This window comes from Leuresthes tenuis, unplaced genomic scaffold (genome assembly GCF_036924035.1).
Source record: "Leuresthes tenuis unplaced genomic scaffold, fLeuTen1.0.hap1 SCAF_5, whole genome shotgun sequence".
NCBI lineage: Eukaryota > Metazoa > Chordata > Actinopteri > Atheriniformes > Atherinopsidae > Leuresthes > Leuresthes tenuis.
Genome location: NW_027325359.1, coordinates 36,008,768 through 36,028,829, shown reverse-complemented (window position 1 = coordinate 36,028,829; position 20,062 = coordinate 36,008,768). Strand labels below are relative to the sequence as shown.

The 20,062-nt window shown below is 42.2% G+C and overlaps 1 protein-coding gene and 1 non-coding gene across 2 annotated transcripts; one reads left to right on the top strand and one right to left on the bottom strand.

Moving 5' to 3' along the window:
• Positions 1–849: 849 nt before the first annotated feature.
• On the bottom strand, positions 850–18,969 carry LOC140306754 (excitatory amino acid transporter 3-like). Its single transcript, XM_072385346.1, has 12 exons — positions 18,876–18,969; positions 17,254–17,394; positions 14,269–14,361; positions 12,097–12,208; positions 11,970–12,012; positions 10,894–11,075; positions 10,630–10,737; positions 8,417–8,539; positions 6,192–6,386; positions 5,986–6,120; positions 3,679–3,836; positions 850–944 (listed from the first exon to the last, which is right to left on the bottom strand). Exons 1-12 carry the CDS (start codon positions 18,967–18,969, stop codon positions 850–852), a joined length of 1,479 nt encoding a protein of 492 aa, XP_072241447.1.
• On the top strand, positions 989–1,060 carry trnap-agg (transfer RNA proline (anticodon AGG)). Its single transcript has one exon. It is a non-coding gene; the product is annotated as a tRNA-Pro (tRNA).
• Positions 18,970–20,062: the final 1,093 nt, after the last annotated feature.

Here is a 20,062-nt window from a genome sequence, read left to right as displayed (position 1 = left end):
TTCTGTTCAGCGCTTTAACCGGGCCTCTGTTCTCCTGGATCTGTTCAGCGCTTTAACCGGGCCTCTGTTCTCCTGGTTCTGTTCAGCGCTTTAACCGGGCCTCTGTTCTCCTGGTCCTGTTCAGCGCTTTAACCGGGCCTGTTCTCCTGGTTCTGTTCAGCGCTTTAACCAGGCCTCTGTTCTCCTGGTTCTGTTCAGCGCTTTAACCGGGCCTCTGTTCTCCTGGTTCTGTTCAGCGCTTTAACCGGGCCTGTTCTCCTGGTTCTGTTCAGCGCTTTAACCGGGCCTCTGTTCTCCTGGTTCTGTTCAGCGCTTTAACCGGGCCTCTGTTCTCCTGGTTCTGTTCAGCGCTTTAACCGGGCCTCTGTTCTCCTGGTTCTGTTCAGCGCTTTAACCGGGCCTCTGTTCTCCTGGTTCTGTTCAGTGCTTTAACCGGGCCTCTGTTCTCCTGGTTCTGTTCATCTGGATTATGGGTATAAAATAAGGACAAATACAGGCTTTTAAATACAGAAATGAGTGCTAAAATGTTGTTAATTCAGCAAAATGTTCTGGTTCGGCTGAGGAGACGGCATCTTTATAGCAGAGAATGTGATCATTATACATCTGGATCTTCTGGAAAGCTGCTTTTATCTTTCAGTCCGGTGTTTCCTAAAGGAGATGGATAAGGAAGCATCTCCTTCCTTCTTTCCTTTCCTTTCCTTCTGCTCTGATCACTCAGTCAGGAAGGTTTCCTGAGCAGAAAACATGATTGGATCAGGTGTCGGGTGTCGCTTTGGGAGAAATCCTGGCTGTAACTCTACTTTCCATTCAGCAGTAACATCAGTTTTCTGTAGGATTATTAATTCCTCTTCATGTGGAGCTGAGTGCAGATGTAATTCCCACCAGCAGAGGGCGCTGTTGAAGCTCCAGCTGCCACATCACCACTTTGCACAGTCCAACTCCAGCTTTTACCGGGTCAGAAACACAGATAAGAGTGAGAAACTACGGTGGCTCGTTGGTCTAGGGGTATGATTCTCGCTTAGGGTGCGAGAGGTCCCGGGTTCAAATCCCGGACGAGCCCTTTTACCCCCCTGAGGGTCCCCCTGATACAGCTGCCAGCTTCATAATGAAGGATGGATGGAATAAATCACACTTTTACCTCAGTTTTATCTCCTCACAGGGGAAGGAAAGCAAAAGCTGAAGGTTTCTTCTTTCCACCACATCCTGATCTCACTTTCTTCATTTACAGTAATCTGACATCAACTAAAACTGATCAGATTACAGCTGTTTAGATAATTGGGATTTAAATAGATTCAGGAGACGTTGACTTTTATCTCCAGCCCTTCAATGATCACATTGATTTATGGATCTATGCATCTAAAAGTGTCCCAGATGGTGTCTGAGATTTTAATCTTAACCTTTAACCCTTTAGGCGGCAGAGGTTTTTTTCTAAAATCCTTGATTTTGACAAATTAATTTCAAATATCTTTAAACTGATAGGAGACAGAGACTTTCTGTAAATTAGAGAAATGTTAAGGATGACCCAAAGTTTATGTAGGAAGCAAATTGACGCACCTAATTTGCATATTATGACGTCATGGCGTGGCGGCCATCTTGGATTATAGAATTTTTTTTAATGATGAAATGCAGCCTTTTTCCCCAAATATGTCCCTGTGAATGTCTGTGCTATATTCAATATTATATATTCAATGCAAAATGTTCAATATGTGAGATATTTACTGTATTAAATCATAAAATGAGTATGCTATATCAACAGTTCTTAAAGGAACATGCTAAAAGCAAAAATAAAATGGCAAAGAAGCCATTTTAAACTGGATCTTTAGGCACTTTGTCACAAAGACACATCATTTGTTCCCATTTCTTTAGCTGCATCTATGAAAAACAGCAAAGAAAACACAGTTTGACAGACAGAAAATAGGATTTCTGCAGCAACAAGGTGATTCAGGTTTGAGGATGTGGCGCCACCCTGTGGCAGCCGGTGGTAAAGCATGTCTTCATGTTTTCATGCTTTATCGTTTAATTCCTGCTTTTTTAAACCTGATGTTGCTCCAGATCCAGCTCACCTGCATCAGCTCAGAGTTAAGAAGGAGAAGACTGTAATCTTCAGTTACAGGTGAAGTATTATCAGCAGCAGGGGGAGCTTCACATTCATAAAGCTTTCCTTGGCAAAGCAAATATCTGATTCCACATTTTACATCTGTTTTAACTTATATTTTCCTCAGTTAAACTACTTTAAATCTAAGCTAAAAACCTTATTTCAGATGGTTTTTAATACCCAGTAGAACTCTTTTATATTATCTCATTAAATTTTGCTGTATTTTATTGCTTTTACTAATAAAGATATATAATATATAAATATAATTTAAAATAATTAATTATAAAGTTCTGATGATTATTAAAAGTGACATACATAGAAACACTTTGTGTTAATATCCCTGAAAATTAACTTTAATATTATCAATTTAATCATTTATTTTAGACATTTATTTTTATTTAACTTTTTCCATCTTTCCCCAAAAACACATTTCTGTATTTTACCTTTATCCTTATTTTATTATTTATATTATTCATATTATCATTATTTCAGCTTTTAACACCCAGTAGTTTGGTGACACTTTTATCTTATTCAGTTTTACTGTTATTTTAGTGTTTTTTACTGTTATTTTATTGTTTTTACTGTTATTTTATTGTTTTTTACTGTTATTTTATTGTTTTTTACTGTTATTTTAGTGTTTTTTACTTATTCTTTTCTTTCTTTATTATCTGCTGTAAAGCACTTTGGTACCAAGATGGACTGTTTTTAAAGGGCTTTATAAATAAATTACATTTCCTTTAACAGCAGAAAGTAAACCCCAAACTGGACCTAAATGCATAAAACCTGACAGGTGGTGCCCTGAGCTGATTTGGTCCTTTTTAGATAAACTGAACTGAATAAATTCAGTATTTTAGTAACATGATGAGCCCTGATCAGATGGTCCCTTCTTTAGGGTGACTCCTCATCCTTCATCTGAGACATTTAGAGGCCTTTTCACCTGACTGAAATGACTCTGATCTTATTTGTTTACTGTTTTTTTTATTATTCCATTATGTACTTTCTAAATAATTTCAAAAAGTCATCTTTAAATAAAAGCCTTATCATTGTTTTTAGCTGGTAAAGCTTGCTCTCTGGGCTGAAAATGGCTTTTCTGGCACACAAAAGCCATTTTTAAGCCTCTGGGATGCTTTTCTGAGTGTTTCACATCAACTTAAAGCAGAATATGATCACTTGACTAACAAAACCTGTCTGGGACTTGCACATCCACCACAGCTGATGAACAAATCCAGATCAGAGTCAAGATGAAATCTTTTTTTTTCCGATTATGATGCAGTCATTAAAGGAATAAATGGACCAATATTAACAAAAATATGAACTAAAGTAAATAGAAGATGTTTTTTTCCTTTTCCAAACCTTTCTAACGTTTTCAGGTTCGTGTTCGTAGCACCTTCAGGATGCTGTCACAGTTCAAAAGGTTACAAAATTGTTGTAATCTGGCGCTATATACATAAAACTGAATTGAATTGAACAGAAAGTAAACCTGGAGCTAAATGCATCAAACCTGAGCTCCACCCACACCTTGAACAGCATCCAGACGCCTGACGTAGCTCAGCTGCTGCTTCACATCTTTAATTGTGAGATACTCTCTGTAAGCAGACTGGTTTCCACTGATCTGGAGTACCACCTTTCTCCGTCCTCATCCTGCTCCGACGTTTCTTCCAGTTCATCTTTGGACATCTGGTGGAGCAGAGCGGCGCCGACGCAGTCCCCCAAAACGTTGACCAGAACGCTGCACCGGTCTCTGAAAGAATCAGTTCAAGGTTGCTTTGAGTTCCTCTGAACTCCTGCCACAACTATTCATTACAGACTGGGGGGGGAAAGAAGGTTTTACACATCGGGACATCGTTTCCTGCATCCTATGAAACCAGTCGGGGGTCACGGGGTCACCGTTAGGACATGATTTATGAATTTCATTCACAACAGAACATAGATTTGACTCTTTTGTGAAAAATATGAAAAATATCAGCTCATCTTGAGGAGGTACGACTGTTAATAAGTCTTTATTTCACCTTCTCCAGCTTTTTCCTGCGAAAACACAGATTTATTAAACTTTCTCTGAGCTGCTGGAAGGATTTTTTCACATCTGCTCTGATGTGTAACCATGACAACGGGAGAGTTATTATTAACCAGCTGGAGCAGCTAACTGAGCTTTGCCTGGAATAAGAGCAATAACAGCAAGATGAGCTGAGGAGGAGACGTCTGGGATGCAGAGCAGGAACAAAAAGGAGGAGGAAGTTTAAAGCATTTCTTCCTTTAATCATCAGGGGAAATGTGAGATCTCTGGTGGATAAAATGGACGAATTCAGAGCCCTGATAAAGACACAGCAGGGATATCAGGCAGAGACCTGGCTGCAGGAACAACTCTAACAGCTCTCTGCTCAGCTTTAAGACTATCCGGGCAGACAGAGACTGCAGACAGAGCGCTAACAGTAAAGGAGGAGGATCACAGAGCTGGTTAACAACAGATGGTGGAATCCTGGACCTGGCTGCAGGAACAACTCTAACAGCTCTCTGCTCAGCTTTAAGACTATCCGGGCAGACAGAGACTGCAGACAGAGCGCTAACAGTAAAGGAGGAGGATCACAGAGCTGGTTAACAACAGATGGTGGAATCCTGGACCTGGCTGCAGGAACAGCTCTAACAGCTCTCTGCTCAGCTTTAAGACTATCCGGGCAGACAGAGACTGCAGACAGAGCGCTAACAGTAAAGGAGGAGGACCACAGAGCTGGTTAACAACAGATGGTGGAATCCTGGACCTGGCTGCAGGAACAACTCTAACAGCTCTCTGCTCAGCTTTAAGACTATCCGGGCAGACAGAGACTGCAGACAGAGCGCTAACAGTAAAGGAGGAGGATCACAGAGCTGGTTAACAACAGATGGTGGAATCCTGGACCTGGCTGCAGGAACAACTCTAACAGCTCTCTGCTCAGCTTTAAGACTATCCGGGAAGACAGAGACTGCAGACAGAGCGCTAACAGTAAAGGAGGAGGATCACAGAGCTGGTTAACAACAGATGGTGGAATCCTGGACCTGGCTGCAGGAACAGCTCTAACAGCTCTCTGCTCAGCTTTAAGACTATCCGGGCAGACAGAGACTGCAGACAGAGCGCTAACAGTAAAGGAGGAGGATCACAGAGCTGGTTAACAACAGATGGTGGAATCCTGGACCTGGCTGCAGGAACAACTCTAACAGCTCTCTGCTCAGCTTTAAGACTATCCGGGCAGACAGAGACTGCAGACAGAGCGCTAACAGTAAAGGAGGAGGATCACAGAGCTGGTTAACAACAGATGGTGGAATCCTGGACCTGGCTGCAGGAACAACTCTAACAGCTCTCTGCTCAGCTTTAAGACTATCCGGGCAGACAGAGACTGCAGACAGAGCGCTAACAGTAAAGGAGGAGGATCACAGAGCTGGTTAACAACAGATGGTGGAATCCTGGACCTGGCTGCAGGAACAACTCTAACAGCTCTCTGCTCAGCTTTAAGACTATCCGGGCAGACAGAGACTGCAGACAGAGCGCTAACAGTAAAGGAGGAGGATCACAGAGCTGGTTAACAACAGATGGTGGAATCCTGGAGCGTCTCTGCAGCCCAGATGTTGAACTGCTGGCTGTGAGTTTCTGTCCATGTTGTCTGCTGAGAGTTCACCTGAGTTACCTGCTGTGTGTGACATCATCAGCTGAGTTGTTGCTAAGCAACAGAAACAACAGCCCAACCACTGATGGAGACCTCTGAAGGTTCCTACCTTCCTCTCTGCTGCACTTCGGCTGATCTTTAATAATTATGATTTATATTTTATTCTGTTTCGCTGATCTTTATTCTGTCCTGATCCATCAAACCTTTTAAAACAGAAACTTTCTTTTTAACCTTTTCTGTTTAGCTGGAACTTACAGCAGCATCTCCAGCAGCACCAGGAGGATGACGTCCCTCAGAGGCAGCCTCACCATGGTCAGGACGAACAGTGTGATCATGGCTTCGTTCCCCGGGACGCTCGCCGCTCCCAGGGTTGAAACTGTTACTGTCACACTTTTTAGGGAACAGACATTACCTCTCTGATGATTTAAGTCGAATGAATCAGTTATTAAACTGCCACCAACCTGATGATGATGAAAAACCTCAGGTTCACACTGATCTCGCTGAGCTGGGCGATGAAAACTGCAGCAGCCGCCTGGTAGAGGGCAGTTCCGTCCTTGTTGACGTTGTTTGCCATCGGCAGCACGAAGCCGGTGATCCTGCGGTCGATCCGGTTCTGCTCCTCGCAGCAGCGGTAAGTGAGCGGCAGCGCCGAGGAACTTTCACACAGAGATGGGAAAATCCCTCTTAAGTAGCTGAAACTGCTCAAGTTTGAAGGTAAAAACTGAACAAACAGCACCGAGGAATACAGCCAATCAGCCACTCCCGGGCATGTCTTCATGATAAAAAAAACTCTGTTTCTGCCTCAGATTCTGGGTTTATGTTCATGTTTGATCATGTTTCAGTGAATCTCTGCAGCTGCTTCCTGTTTTTATGGAAATATGTAAAGAATTAGGACTTTTTTCTCTGTTTTATATAATTTATTTCATGTTACATTCTCATAAAAACCTTTTGCATTTATTTAAAGTATTTATTCAGAATTGGCTGGAATGGCATTTCATTTTATTTCCAGTAAAGATGAGAACTCTTCCCTCAGGTTTGGGGATATGGCGCCACCCTGTGGCAGCCGGTGGTACAGCAAGTTTTGACCAGAGATTCACTTTAAAGCTGCTGAGAACTGATAAAAAACTCTGTTTCTGCCTCAGATTCTGGGTTTATGTTCATGTTTGAACATGTTTCAGTGAATCTCTGCAGCTGCTTCCTGTTTTAATTGAAATATGTAAAGAATTAGGACTTTTTTTCTCTGTTTTATATCATTTATTTCATGTTACATTCTCATAAAAACCTTTTGCATTTAATTAAAGTATTCAGAATTGGCTGGAATGGCATTTCATTTTATTTCCAGTGAAGATGAGAACTCTTCCCTCAGGTTTGAGGATATGGCGCCACCCTGTGGCAGCCGGGCGGTACAGCAAGTTTTCATGTTTTCATGCTTTATCGTTTAATTCCTGCTTTTTTAAACCTGATGTTGCTCCAGATCCAGCTCACCTGCATCAGCTCAGAGTTAAGAAGGAGAAGACTGTAATCTTCAGTTACAGGTGAAGTATTATCAGCATCAGGGGGAGCTTCACATTCATAAAGCTTTCCTTGGCAAAGCAAATATCTGATTCCACATTTTACATCTGTTTTAACTTATATTTTCCTCAGTTAAACTACTTTAAATCTAAGCTAAAAACCTTCTTATTTCAGATGGCTTTTAATACCCAGTAGAACTCTTTTATATTATCTCATTAAATTTTGCTGTATTTTATTGCTTTTACTAATAAAGATATATAATATATAAATATAATTTAAAATAATTACTTATAAAGATGATTATTAAAAGTGACATAGAAATATTTCTGCTTTTATTTTTTAACTTTGTGTTAATATCCCTGAAAATTAACTTTAATATTATCAATTTAATAATTTCTTTTAGACATTTATTTTTATTTATCTTTCCCCAAAAACACATTTCTGTATTTTACCTTTATCCTTATTTTATTATTTATATTATTCAAATTATCATTATTTCAGCTTTTAACACCCAGTAGTTTGGTGACACTTTTATCTTATTCAGTTTTACTGTTATTTTATTGTTTTTTACTGTTATTTTAGTGTTTTTTACTGTTATCTTATTGTTTTTTACTGTTATTTTAGTGTTTTTTACTGTTATTTTAGTGTTTTTTACTGTTATCTTATTGTTTTTTACTGTTATTTTAGTGTTTTTTACTGTTATCTTATTGTTTTTTACTGTTATTTTATTGTTTTTTACTGTTATTTTATTGTTTTTTACTGTTATTTTATTGTTTTTACTGTTATTTTATTGTTTTTTACTGTTATTTTATTGTTTTTACTGTTATTTTATTGTTTTTTACTGTTATTTTATTGTTTTTTACTGTTATTTTATTGTTTTTACTGTTATTTTATTGTTTTTTACTGTTATTTTATTGTTTTTTACTGTTATTTTATTGTTTTTTACTGTTATTTTAGTGTTTTTTACTGTTATTTTATTGTTTTTTACTGTTATTTTATTGTTTTTACTGTTATTTTATTGTTTTTTACTGTTATTTTATTGTTTTTTACTGTTATTTTAGTGTTTTTTACTTATTCTTTTCTTTATTTATTATCTGCTGTAAAGCACTTTGGTACGAAATGGATTAAATGAATGAACAAACAGCACTGAGGAATACAGCCAATCAGAAGCTACCTGGAGGACAAGAAGAACGCCGTCACCAGCGCAGGATAAACGCCCCTGATGACAGCCATTGGGTTACGCCTCACCATCACAAAGTAGAGGAGCGGCAGAACGACTGCTGCATGCAGGATGAGCCTGAAAAATAAAAACTCATTTTATGGGATGTCCAGCAGGTGCTTCACCCTCAAACACCTCGGAGAGATTATAACTAAAGAACCAAAGAACTAAAGTTTGCACCTGAGCCAAAGCCTGAGTTTGAAGATCTGAGCTTCAACAATAAAAAACTAAATATGTCATTAGTTTATCAGTTTGAACCTTTATTTAACAGACACAAGACCAAAAAAATGACCAAAATGTTCAGTTTCTTTACTGATAAACTTCAAAATCACTCAGTAAAAGTTGTTCTGGAGCCAAATAAAGACAGAAAGTTTATAGAATCTACAGCAACAGCTTCTGGAGCTTCTCCAACCAGCAGGTTAATTAACAAATGAACTAACCACTTGGCTTACTAATTAACTGAGTAACCAACTGACTAACTAACTAACTAACTAACTAACTGAGTAACCAACTGACTAACTAACTGGTTCATTGACTGACTAACTAACTGACTGAGTAACCAACTGACTAACTAACTGACTGAGTAACCAACTGACTAACTAACTAACTAACTGAGTAACCAACTGACTAACTAACTGGTTCATTGACTGACTAACTAACTAACTGAGTAACCAACTAACTAACTAACTAACTGACTGAGTAACCAACTGACTAACTAACTGACTAACTAACTAACTGAGTAACCAACTAACTAACTAACTAACTGACTGAGTAACCAACTGACTAACTAACTAACTAACTAACTAACTAACTAACTAACTAACTGACTGAGTAACCAACTGACTAACTAACTAACTAACTAACTGACTGACTGAGTAACCAACTGACTAACTAACTAACTATCTTGGATTTCCACGTTTTCTTTTATTGTTTCCTTTTTGATCTGAATTCATGAACAAAGCTGCTCCAACTTATGATATTTTTCATGTTTTTTTGTCATTTTATCCACATAAAAATAACTAAATCAGTTAAAGGTAAATCAGTACGATCTAAAATATTTTATTCACTTCCTCCTCATCTACAGCAACAGCTTCTGGAGCTTCTCCAACCAGCAGGTTACCTGCAAAAAACTAAATATGTCATTAGTTTATCAGTTTGAACCTTTATTTAACAGACACAAGACCAAAAAAATGACCAAAATGTTCAGTTTCTTTACTGATAAACTGCTTTCTGTTTAGAAAATCACTCAGTAAAAGCTGTTCTGGAGCCAAAGAAATTAGTTTGAACCTTTATGTAACAAACAAGAACCCTAAAATATATTTCCAGCCTCTTTTTTTCCAACCTCCCGGAGCTCACCTGAGGAAGGTGCTTCTGTCCCATGTGGTCAGTACAGATCAGCAGTTTTTTCCAGAAAGGTCAGTAATCCTATGAAATTAAATCTGTAAGACGATTCTTAGTGTTTTTCTGACTAATTTAATTGTATTTAGAAACAAATCAGAGTCCGACGCAGCATCAAATTTAGTAAAAGTCTAGTTTTTGGGTCCAGTTCTCTGGACTCCAGCTCATCTCAGATGGACAGAAAGACAGTGGACACGTGTTCTGTGGGCAGATGAGTCCACGTTTCAGCTGCTTCTGGGAAAAACTGCTGAGAAAGAGCATCCAGCTGTTCTCAGAGGAAGGTTTAAAGCCAGCGTCTGTGATGGTCTGGGGCTGCAGCAGAGTCCAGGGCATGGAGGGCTTCATCTGGGTGAAGGTACCACTGATGCACAGCTGGATGTTGGAGTTCTGGAGAGACAGATGCTGCCATCAAGGTGACTTCTGTGGTTATTTCAGCAGGACGATGCCAGACCTCATTCTGCAGGACTTCCAGCAGCTTCAGACACTCAGAGTGTGTGAGCTCGGCTGCCTGCCTGCAGTCCACATCTGTCTCCTGCTGCAGATGTTGGAGCATCATGAAGAGGAGAACCAGACAACCAGGGACTGCTGAGCAGCTGGAAGCTGGGATTCAGCAGGAATGGACTCAGATTCCTGCAGGACTTCCAGCAGCTTCATACATTTCAATTCATTTCTGGGGAAAACTGACCGCCCCAACAGAACTGCACCTATGCTCATATAGTAGAGCCCAAACAGCTGAACTCTCCCACCACTCAGATCTGAACTGGACTCACCCAACGAGGACCACAGCCGCAAACTTTCCAAGTTTCAAGACGATCTCCCAATCACCAACTTCAACAACATGGGTGACAGAGACGAGCAGGAGCCCCACCGGCAGGTAGCTGAGGAGAGAAGAACCACAGGAAACACTTCCAATCACCAACAGCAGAAACTCCAAAGACAGAAATGGAACAAACTGGAACCTTAAACAAACAGTAAAACATGGTGAATGCTCAGAAATATTCAGTCCGCTCGGTTCTACAGATCAAGATGTTCACCCCAGAACCAAGGTGATGGAATATCTGATGAGCTCATCCAGGCCGGCGACGACTCCCCTGAAGATCAGTCCCCTTTCTGCCAGCCTGGAGATGGCCAGCCCGAGCACCAAGGAGATGATCAACAGGCCCAGTATGTCGAAGTCACTCAACACATCCACGATCAGCCCGTGTTCAGTGGTATTCTGGCAGAACGAGAGGATGCTGCATCAGAGAGAGCTCAGAACATCCTCAGAGGGGTGAGGAGGAGAAGGGAAGAGTTACCGTCTCCAGGCTGGAATTTGAGATCGATTGAACTACTAACTCCAGCGTAGTTGTCTTGTACTGCGAAGCAAAAAAGATGTTCAGGTCAATATTCGGTTTGGCAGAGAGCCGGGAACTGTGTTTTATTTCTACAGCCCTTTACAACAATCCATTTCGCTTTACAGCAGGTAATAAATAAAGAAAAGAATAAGTAAAAAAACAATAAAATAACAGTAAAATTGAATAAGATGATATAAAAGTGTCTCCATACTACTGGATATTAAAATGTTGTGATGTCATATCCATGTCCTGCATCAAATATTCTTTATTAGCACCCATATTTAAACATGGAAACATGTCTGATTATAAATAAGAGGAGTGTCTTTGAAAATGATTCATAGGTTTTATCCCCGTAAGAAACAAAAAGGAAGAAGATCTTTTGGCATTTGTTCTGGTCCTTTTTCATGTTTTTTTTTTAATAAAAGAGTCACCAAACTACTGGGTATTAAAAGCCATCTGAAATAAGTAGGTTTTTAGCCTAGATTTAAAGAGGTCAGAGGTCAGAAATAAGACTCATCTGGGGGGGAGCTTATAACAGAGCCTGGGGGCACCCCAGGGCTTGTATTTGAACCTGGACACTTCCAGAAAAAGTTGATTTGTTGACCTCAGAGCTCTGCCAGGATTACAGTTAAAAGCTCAGATAAATACGATGGGGTGAGGCCGTTAAGAGCTTTAAAAACAAACTTTAAAAGTTTAAAATCAGTTCTATGAAGGACAGGAAGCCAGAGAAGGGGGTTAAGAACAGGAGTGATGAGCACACTGAAGGACAAACATACCTGTTGGAATAAAGCCAGAAGTAGATTCTTTGGAAACATGTTCCTAAAGAGGGTCAAAATAAAGTGTCAACCTGTGGAAATGCAGAAAAATGACTAGAGATACGGTATGATGCAACCGGCCTCTCACCTGAACAGATCCATGATGGACTCCACAGAGATGAAGGGTTCCTCCTCTTCTGCGTCGGCTTCGCTGACAGGAAAAGTGACCCCCGGCTTCAAGATCAGCATCAGAGTCAGTCCTGCAGGACACACAACATCAGGGCTGCAGCCAACCTCTTTTTTAGGCCTTCTGTCCTCCACTTGTCCAGTTTCCTCAAATGTTTTAAGGACACACTGCACACCATGCTGAGATATGCCAAGTTTTCAGCTAATAGCTCTTTGGGAATCACCTTGTTGCTGCAGAAATCCTATTTTCTGTCTGTCAAACTGTGTTTTCTTTGCTGTTTTTCATAGATGCAGCTAAAGAAATGGGAACAAATGATGTGTCTTTGTGACAAAGTGCCTAAAGATCCAGTTTAAAACGGCTTCTTTGCTAAGTTGTCTGTTCTGTGTCGACACAACACTGGTTCATCCCTTGAGTTAGGAGCCTTTTTTCTGCCTGAATGGGTCAAAGGTCAGAGTTAAGTGGCTGAACAAAGAAAAAACACTGAAAATGCTCAGGAACAAGGACTGAAAATGAGGGAAAAAGCAGAAAATGTCCAAAGAAAAACTGTGAAAGAGCTTCAGAAAGCTGCAGAACTATTGATCAGGACACTTTAAAGGCTTCACAAAGCTGCAGAACTGTTGATCAGGACACTTTAAAGGTTTCAGAAAGCTGCAGAACTGTTGATCAGGACACTTTAAAGGTTTCAGAAAGGTGCAGAACTATTGATCAGGACACTTTAAAGGTTTCAGAAAGCTGCAGAACTGTTGATCAGGACACTTTAAAGGTTTCAGAAAGCTGCAGAACTATTGATCAGGACACTTTAAAGGTTACAGAAAGCTGCAGAACTGTTGATCAGGACACTTTAAAGGTTACAGAAAGCTGCAGAACTATTGATCAGGACACTTTAAAGGTCTCAGAAAGCTGCAGAACTATTGATCAGGACACTTTAAAGGTTTCAGAAAGCTGCAGAACTATTGATCAGGACACTTTAAAGGTTTCAGAAAGCTGCAGAACTGTTGATCAGGACACTTTAAAGGTTTCAGAAAGCTGCAGAACTGTTGATCAGGACACTTTAAAGGTTTCAGAAAGCTGCAGAACTATTGATCAGGACACTTTAAAGGTCTCAGAAAGCTGCAGAACTATTGATCAGGACACTTTAAAGGTTTCAGAAAGCTGCAGAACTATTGATCAGGACACTTTAAAGGTTTCAGAAAGCTGCAGAACTGTTGATCAGGACACTTTAAAGGTTTCAGAAAGCTGCAGAACTGTTGATCAGGACACTTTAAAGGTTTCAGAAAGCTGCAGAACTATTGATCAGGACACTTTAAAGGTTTCAGAAAGCTGCAGAACTATTGATCAGGACACTTTAAAGGTTTCAGAAAGCTGCAGAACTGTTGATCAGGACACTTTAAAGGTTTCAGAAAGCTGCAGAACTGTTGATCAGGACACTTTAAAGGTTTCAGAAAGCTGCAGAACTATTGATCAGGACACTTTAAAGGCTTCAGAAAGCTGCAGAACTATTGATCAGGACACTTTAAAGGTTTCAGAAAGCTGCAGAACTGTTGATCAGGACACTTTAAAGGTTTCAGAAAGCTGCAGAACTATTGATCAGGACACTTTAAAGGTCTCAGAAAGCTGCAGAACTATTGATCAGGACACTTTAAAGGTTTCAGAAAGCTGCAGAACTATTGATCAGGACACTTTAAAGGTTTCAGAAAGCTGCAGAACTGTTGATCAAAATATATAATATATAGTAACAAAGAGCCTAAAGCTTTTGTTACACAAACACAGGACAGAAATGATAAAAAAGATGCAGAAGAGTTGTACAAAAATCCTCCTGAAGTCTCACTACTTGGACCCTGATAAATGAAGGCGTAAAAGAATGTTGCATTTTAGACGAATTTTAGATTTCATGTGACATTATTTTTCAAAAAGTTGCAGAAAAACCTCAAATGAAATGCAAATATTCCACAAAGTGTAAGGAAACATGAGCCGGAGCTCTGAGGCCTTCCAGGCTGCAGCAGTTCAATGAGAAACACCTGAAAGGAAAGTCTTTGCTGCTGAAATAATCGAGTAAATGAACCCTTTACGGCAAAATTAAAGTCCAACAGGAACATGGAAGAAGCTTCCATGGAAGGATGTTTTCAGCCTCACCTGCAGCCACAGACATCAGCGTAGTTAAAACAAAGTACACAGCAGCACGCACCGCAATCCTTTTGGGGAAGTTGACTCTGATACGACAGACTCCTGCGGAAATGATAAAACACAGGATGTCATATCTTCAGTGTGAAGATGAGCAGATCAGCTGAGTCATGTGAAAAATAAAGTCCATCCTCTGTTGATTTGAAGGTTTTACATGTCAGGACATAAAAAAGATGAGTTGATACTGAAACCTCAATGAGCTGAAGCAGCGCTGGAGAGAAGAGGGCCGAGATTCCTCCAGAACCATGAGAGACTGATAACGTCCCACAGGAAACCATCACTGCAGCTCACTGCTGCTGAAGCTGCTGGATCAGGGGTTCACTTAGTTTTACACTCACTGCTGCTGAAGCTGCTGCTAGAAGCAGCTGCTACGAGCCGCTGCTACGAGCCGCTGCTACGAGCCGCTGCTACGAGCCGTTGCTACAAGCTGCTGCTAAGAGTTGCTGCTACAAGCTGCTGCTAAGAGTTGCTGCTACAAGCTGCTGCTACAAGCTGCTGCTACAAGCTGCTGCTACAAGCTGCTGCTACAAGCTGCTGCTAAGAGTTGCTGCTACAAGCTGCTGCTACATGCTGCTGCTACAAGCTGCTGCTACAAGCTGCTGCTAAGAGTTGCTGCTACAAGCTGCTGCTAAGAGTTGCTGCTACAAGCTGCTGCTACAAGCTGCTGCTACAAGCTGCTGCTACAAGCTGCTGCTAAGAGTTGCTGCTACAAGCTGCTGCTAAGAGTTGCTGCTACAAGCTGCTGCTACATGCTGCTGCTACAAGCTGCTGCTACAAGCTGCTGCTAAGAGTTGCTGCTACAAGCTGCTGCTAAGAGTTGCTGCTACAAGCTGCTGCTACAAGCTGCTGCTACAAGCTGCTGCTACAAGCTGCTGCTAAGAGTTGCTGCTACAAGCTGCTGCTACATGCTGCTGCTACAAGCTGCTGCTACAAGCTGCTGCTAAGAGTTGCTGCTACAAGCTGCTGCTACATGCTGCTGCTAAGAGCTGCTGCTACAAGCTGCTGCTACAAGCTGCTGCTACAAGCTGCTGCTACAAGCTGCTGCTAAGAGTTGCTGCTACAAGCTGCTGCTACATGCTGCTGCTACAAGCTGCTGCTACAAGCTGCTGCTAAGAGTTGCTGCTACAAGCTGCTGCTACATGCTGCTGCTACAAGCTGCTGCTACAAGCTGCTGCTACAAACTGCTGCTACAAGCTGCTGCTAAGAGTTGCTGCTACAAGCTGCTGCTACATGCTGCTGCTACAAGCTGCTGCTACAAGCTGCTGCTAAGAGCTGCTGCTAAGAGCTGCTGCTAAGAGCTGCTGCTACAAGCTGCTGCTACAAGCTGCTGCTAAGAGTTGCTGCTACAAGCTGCTGCTACATGCTGCTGCTACAAGCTGCTGCTACAAGCTGCTGCTAAGAGTTGCTGCTACAAGCTGCTGCTACATGCTGCTGCTACAAGCTGCTGCTACAAGCTGCTGCTACAAACTGCTGCTACAAGCTGCTGCTAAGAGTTGCTGCTACAAGCTGCTGCTACATGCTGCTGCTACAAGCTGCTGCTACAAGCTGCTGCTAAGAGCTGCTGCTAAGAGCTGCTGCTAAGAGCTGCTGCTACAAGCTGTTGCTACAAGCTGCTGCTACAAGCTGCTGCTAAGAGCTGCTGCTAAGAGCTGCTGCTACATGCTGCTCTGCTAAGAGCTGCTGCTACATGCTGCTGCTACATGCTGCTGCTAGAAGCTGCTGCTAGAAGCTGCTGCTACGAGCTGCTGCTAAGAGCTGCTGCTACAAGCTGCTGCTACATGCTGCTGCTACAAGCTACTGCTGAAGCTGCTGCTACATGCTGCTGCTACAAGCTACTGCTGAAGCTGCTGCTACAAGCTGCTGCTAGAAGCCGCTGCTACAAGCTGTTGCTACAAGCTGCTGCTACAAGCAGCTGCTAAGAGCTGCTGCTAAGAGCTGCTGCTAAGAGCTGCTGCTACAAGCTGCTGCTACATGCTGCTGCTACAAGCTGCTGCTACATGCTGCTGCTAGAAGCTGCTGCTACAAGCTGCTGCTAAGAGCTGCTGCTAAGAGCTGCTGCTACAAGCTGCTGCTACATGCTGCTGCTACATGCTGCTGCTACATGCTGCTGCTACAAGCTGCTGCTAAGAGTTGCTGCTACTGAAGCTGCTGCTAGAAGCTGCTGCTACAAGCTGCTGCTAAGAGCTGCTGCTACAAGCTACTGCTGAAGCTGCTGCTAGAAGCTGCTGCTACATGCTGCTGCTACATGCTGCTGCTACATGCTGCTGCTACAAGCTGCTGCTACAAGCTGCTGCTACATGCTGCTGCTACATGCTGCTGCTACATGCTGCTGCTACAAGCTGCTTCTACATGCTGCTGCTACATGCTGCTGCTACATGCTGCTGCTACAAGCTGCTGCTAAGAGTTGCTGCTACTGAAGCTGCTGCTAGAAGCTGCTGCTAAGAGTTGCTGCTACAAGCTGCTGCTAAGAGCTGCTGCTACAAGCTACTGCTGAAGCTGCTGCTAGAAGCTGCTGCTACATGCTGCTGCTACATGCTGCTGCTACAAGCTGCTGCTACAAGCTGCTGCTACATGCTGCTGCTACATGCTGCTGCTACATGCTGCTGCTACATGCTGCTGCTACAAGCTGCTGCTACAAGCTGCTGCTACAAGCTGCTGCTACATGCTGCTGCTACATGCTGCTGCTACAAGCTGCTGCTAGAAGCTGCTGCTGAAGCTGCTGGATCAGGGGTTCACTTAGTTTTTCACACAGTGCTTCTCTCAGCTTTTGTTCCATAAATAATGACACAGTGAGATGTGTTGATCTGAGTTTTGATTCACTGAGTTTTATCTTTTTTATGTCCTGAAATGTAAAACCTAAAAACTAAAGGTCACAGGTTGCATTGAAAGTAAAACACAGAAGCATCCTTAAACCTGAGAAACAGTCCACAAACTTACCGAGAATCACACTTGACATCAGCAGCGGAACAGACACTAACTGAAACATCCGCGTCTGAATTTCCACCGGAAAGCCGATGAACTTTTCGTTAACCTCAGAGAAGTCGCAGGAGCTTCTGGCGGCGATGCCGATCCCGATCCCTGAGGAGAGAGAGAGGACTCAGTCAGCTGGGAGCCTCTGTCCTGATCCATCACTGCCTTTGGTTCGCTATGGCAACAGGTTCATGACCTCATCTGAATTCAATTCAATTCAGCTTTATTTATAAAGCGCCAGATTACAACAATTACAGTCATCTCAAGGCACTTAAGTAATAAAGTCCAATTCAAGCCAATTGGAATTCAATTCATTGTAATCATAATCCAATTAATTCATATGGAGCCAATTAAAAAATAATATCCGAGCTAAGGAAACCAACAGATTGGACCAGAACTGGTCTTCAGTCCAATCTCCCGTCCTGAGCCTGAGGGACTGTGGAAAGGAACGACTCCCTTTAACAGGAAGAAACCTCTGGCAGAACCAGAACCAGGAGGAAACCTCTGGCAGAACCAGAACCAGGAAGAAACCTCTGGCAGGACCAGAACCAGGAAGAAACCTCTGGCAGAACCAGAACCAGGAAGAAACCTCTGGCAGAACCAGGAAGAAACCTCTGGCAGAACCAGAACCAGGAAGAAACCTCTGGAAGAACCAGAACCAGGAAGAAACCTCTGGCAGAACCAGAACCAGGAAGAAACCTCTGGGAGAACCAGGAAGAAACCTCTGGCAGAACCAGAACCAGAACCAGGAAGAAACCTGAAGTTAATAACCACAATAATGTCTCATGGACATAAAATCTGAGGGACGGTCATTTTCTGGAGGTGAAAGGCAGCATCAGCATGAACAGAGTCGGTCAAACTAATGAAGCAGCTCAGAATTACCCATCATGCCTCACTGTGATAGCCTCTCCCCTCAGAACCAAGAGGAAACCCAGACATCTCCCCCCAGAGACCCTCTCCAGCTCCTCCTGGGGATCCCGAGGCCTTCCCAGGACATTTAATCCCTCCAGATAGTTCTGGTTCAGAACCACGACCTCAGATCTGGGCGAGCTGACCTTCACTGTGAACTGAAGGTCATGGCTTCAAGAAGCCAGCAGAACCACATCATCTGCAAAAGGTTAATTTAGTCAGATTTAGAAAATAAAAGCCCAGATTTTCTCCTCAGCAGACCACCAGGGATTTGGACTTTCGGGGGGTTTTTAGTTCACATTTCCGGAGTTCAAACAGCTGCTCCCGCCTCTAAACGACTCTTGTTGCCATGCCAACGAATAGCGTCTTTGGCTCAGAGGACACCGAAAGCAAAGATTTCAGACATATTTCCGGAGAACATGAGGTTAAATCCCGCAGAGAGCGGCTCACAGCATCTTCTTCACTTCGGCCGGGATCCTCAGAGGTGATGGGACACAGATCACGTGAAATTATTCAATAAATGAGAGTTTTTCGCTTCTCTTCTCCACACGGCGTCACTTTGAAAGCCTTTGGGGTCAGAAAATCTCGACCTGACGCCGTTAATAAAGTGTTTTGGGGTTAATTATTGCTGTGATTATCGGGTCATTTTCAGTTGAAGTCTGTTGGAAGTCGCTACTCACCCAGAGCAACGAATGTCTGACAGCACACGATCCAGGTGTCCTGGCTGAAGAAGTGGAAAGTCGCCCCAACAGAAACGTCCTGTAAATCCGCCATTTTTCCCTCGGTCACAGCAACTCAAACCCGGCTCAGTCCTCTCAGGGCTGAATTTCTCCAACTGTTTGAAAGAAAACGCGTTCTGTTGGCTTCAGAAGCCGTTTGAATGATGCAGTTTGGGTCCTTTCTGCGGAGTTTTAACAGAAATCACACTTAAAGCGCCGCATTTTAAAGAAGAAAGCTGTTTTCTGCTCATCTTTGGGATGGAAATATGAGCGCACGCTCACTGTTTCTGCGGAAAAGCATCTTTGATCGTTATTTCATTTTCAAATACATCCACGTGCCTTAGAAATGATGAAGTTTTACACTAATATTAACACAAATAACTGAATAAATTAGTGAAATACATAAATTAATTTTGTTTTCCAGGTCTGATTCAGACCTAATTTCTTTATATTTGATATAAAACCAGGAAGCAGCTGCAGAGATTCACTGAAACATGTTCAAACATGAACATAAACCCAGAATCTGAGGCAGAAACAGAGTTTTTTATCAGTTCTCAGCAGCTTTAAAGTGAATATCTGGTCAAAACTTGCTGTACCGCCCGGCTGCCACAGGGTGGCGCCATATCCCCAAACCTGAGGGAAGAGTTCTCATCTTTACTGGAAATAAAATGAAATGCCATTCCAGCCAATTCTGAATACTTTAATTAAATGCAAAAGGTTTTTATGAGACTGTAACATGAAATAAATGATATAAAACAGAGAAAAAAGTCCTAATTCTTTGCATATTTCCATAAAAACAGGAAGCAGCTGCAGAGATTCACTGAAACATGATCAAACCTGAACATAAACCCAGAATCTGAGGCAGAAACAGAGTTTTTTCTCAGTTCTCAGCAGCTTTAAAGTGAATCTCTGGTCTGAGCTCCTTTATTCTCCAACACAGCCTGAACCCTCTGAGACAAGCTTTCTGTCATTTCTTTAAGGAGTCTTCAGGAATAGTTCTCCAGGCTTCTTGAAGGACATCCCAAAGCTCTTCTTTGGATGTGGGCTGCCTTTTGTTCCGTTCTCTGTCAGATGATCCCACACTGCTTCAATAATGTTGAGGTCCGGGCTCTGGGGAGGATTCATCCCTCCATAAGACCTGTTGCCAC

What these genes read in the sequence shown, in the direction of transcription:
- LOC140306754 (XM_072385346.1), bottom strand. Translation starts at nt 18,969, where the DNA reads ATGGCGGATTTACAGGACGTTTCTGTTGGGGCGACTTTCCACTTCTTC. An exon ending in TCAGACATTCGTTGCTCTGG is followed by an intron (nt 17,395 to 18,875) that starts GTGAGTAGCGAC and finishes CTCTCTCCTCAG; the next exon opens with GGATCGGGATCGGCATCGCC. An exon ending in AGGTTTTTCATCATCATCAG is followed by an intron (nt 6,121 to 6,191) that starts GTTGGTGGCAGT and finishes TTCCCTAAAAAG; the next exon opens with TGTGACAGTAACAGTTTCAA.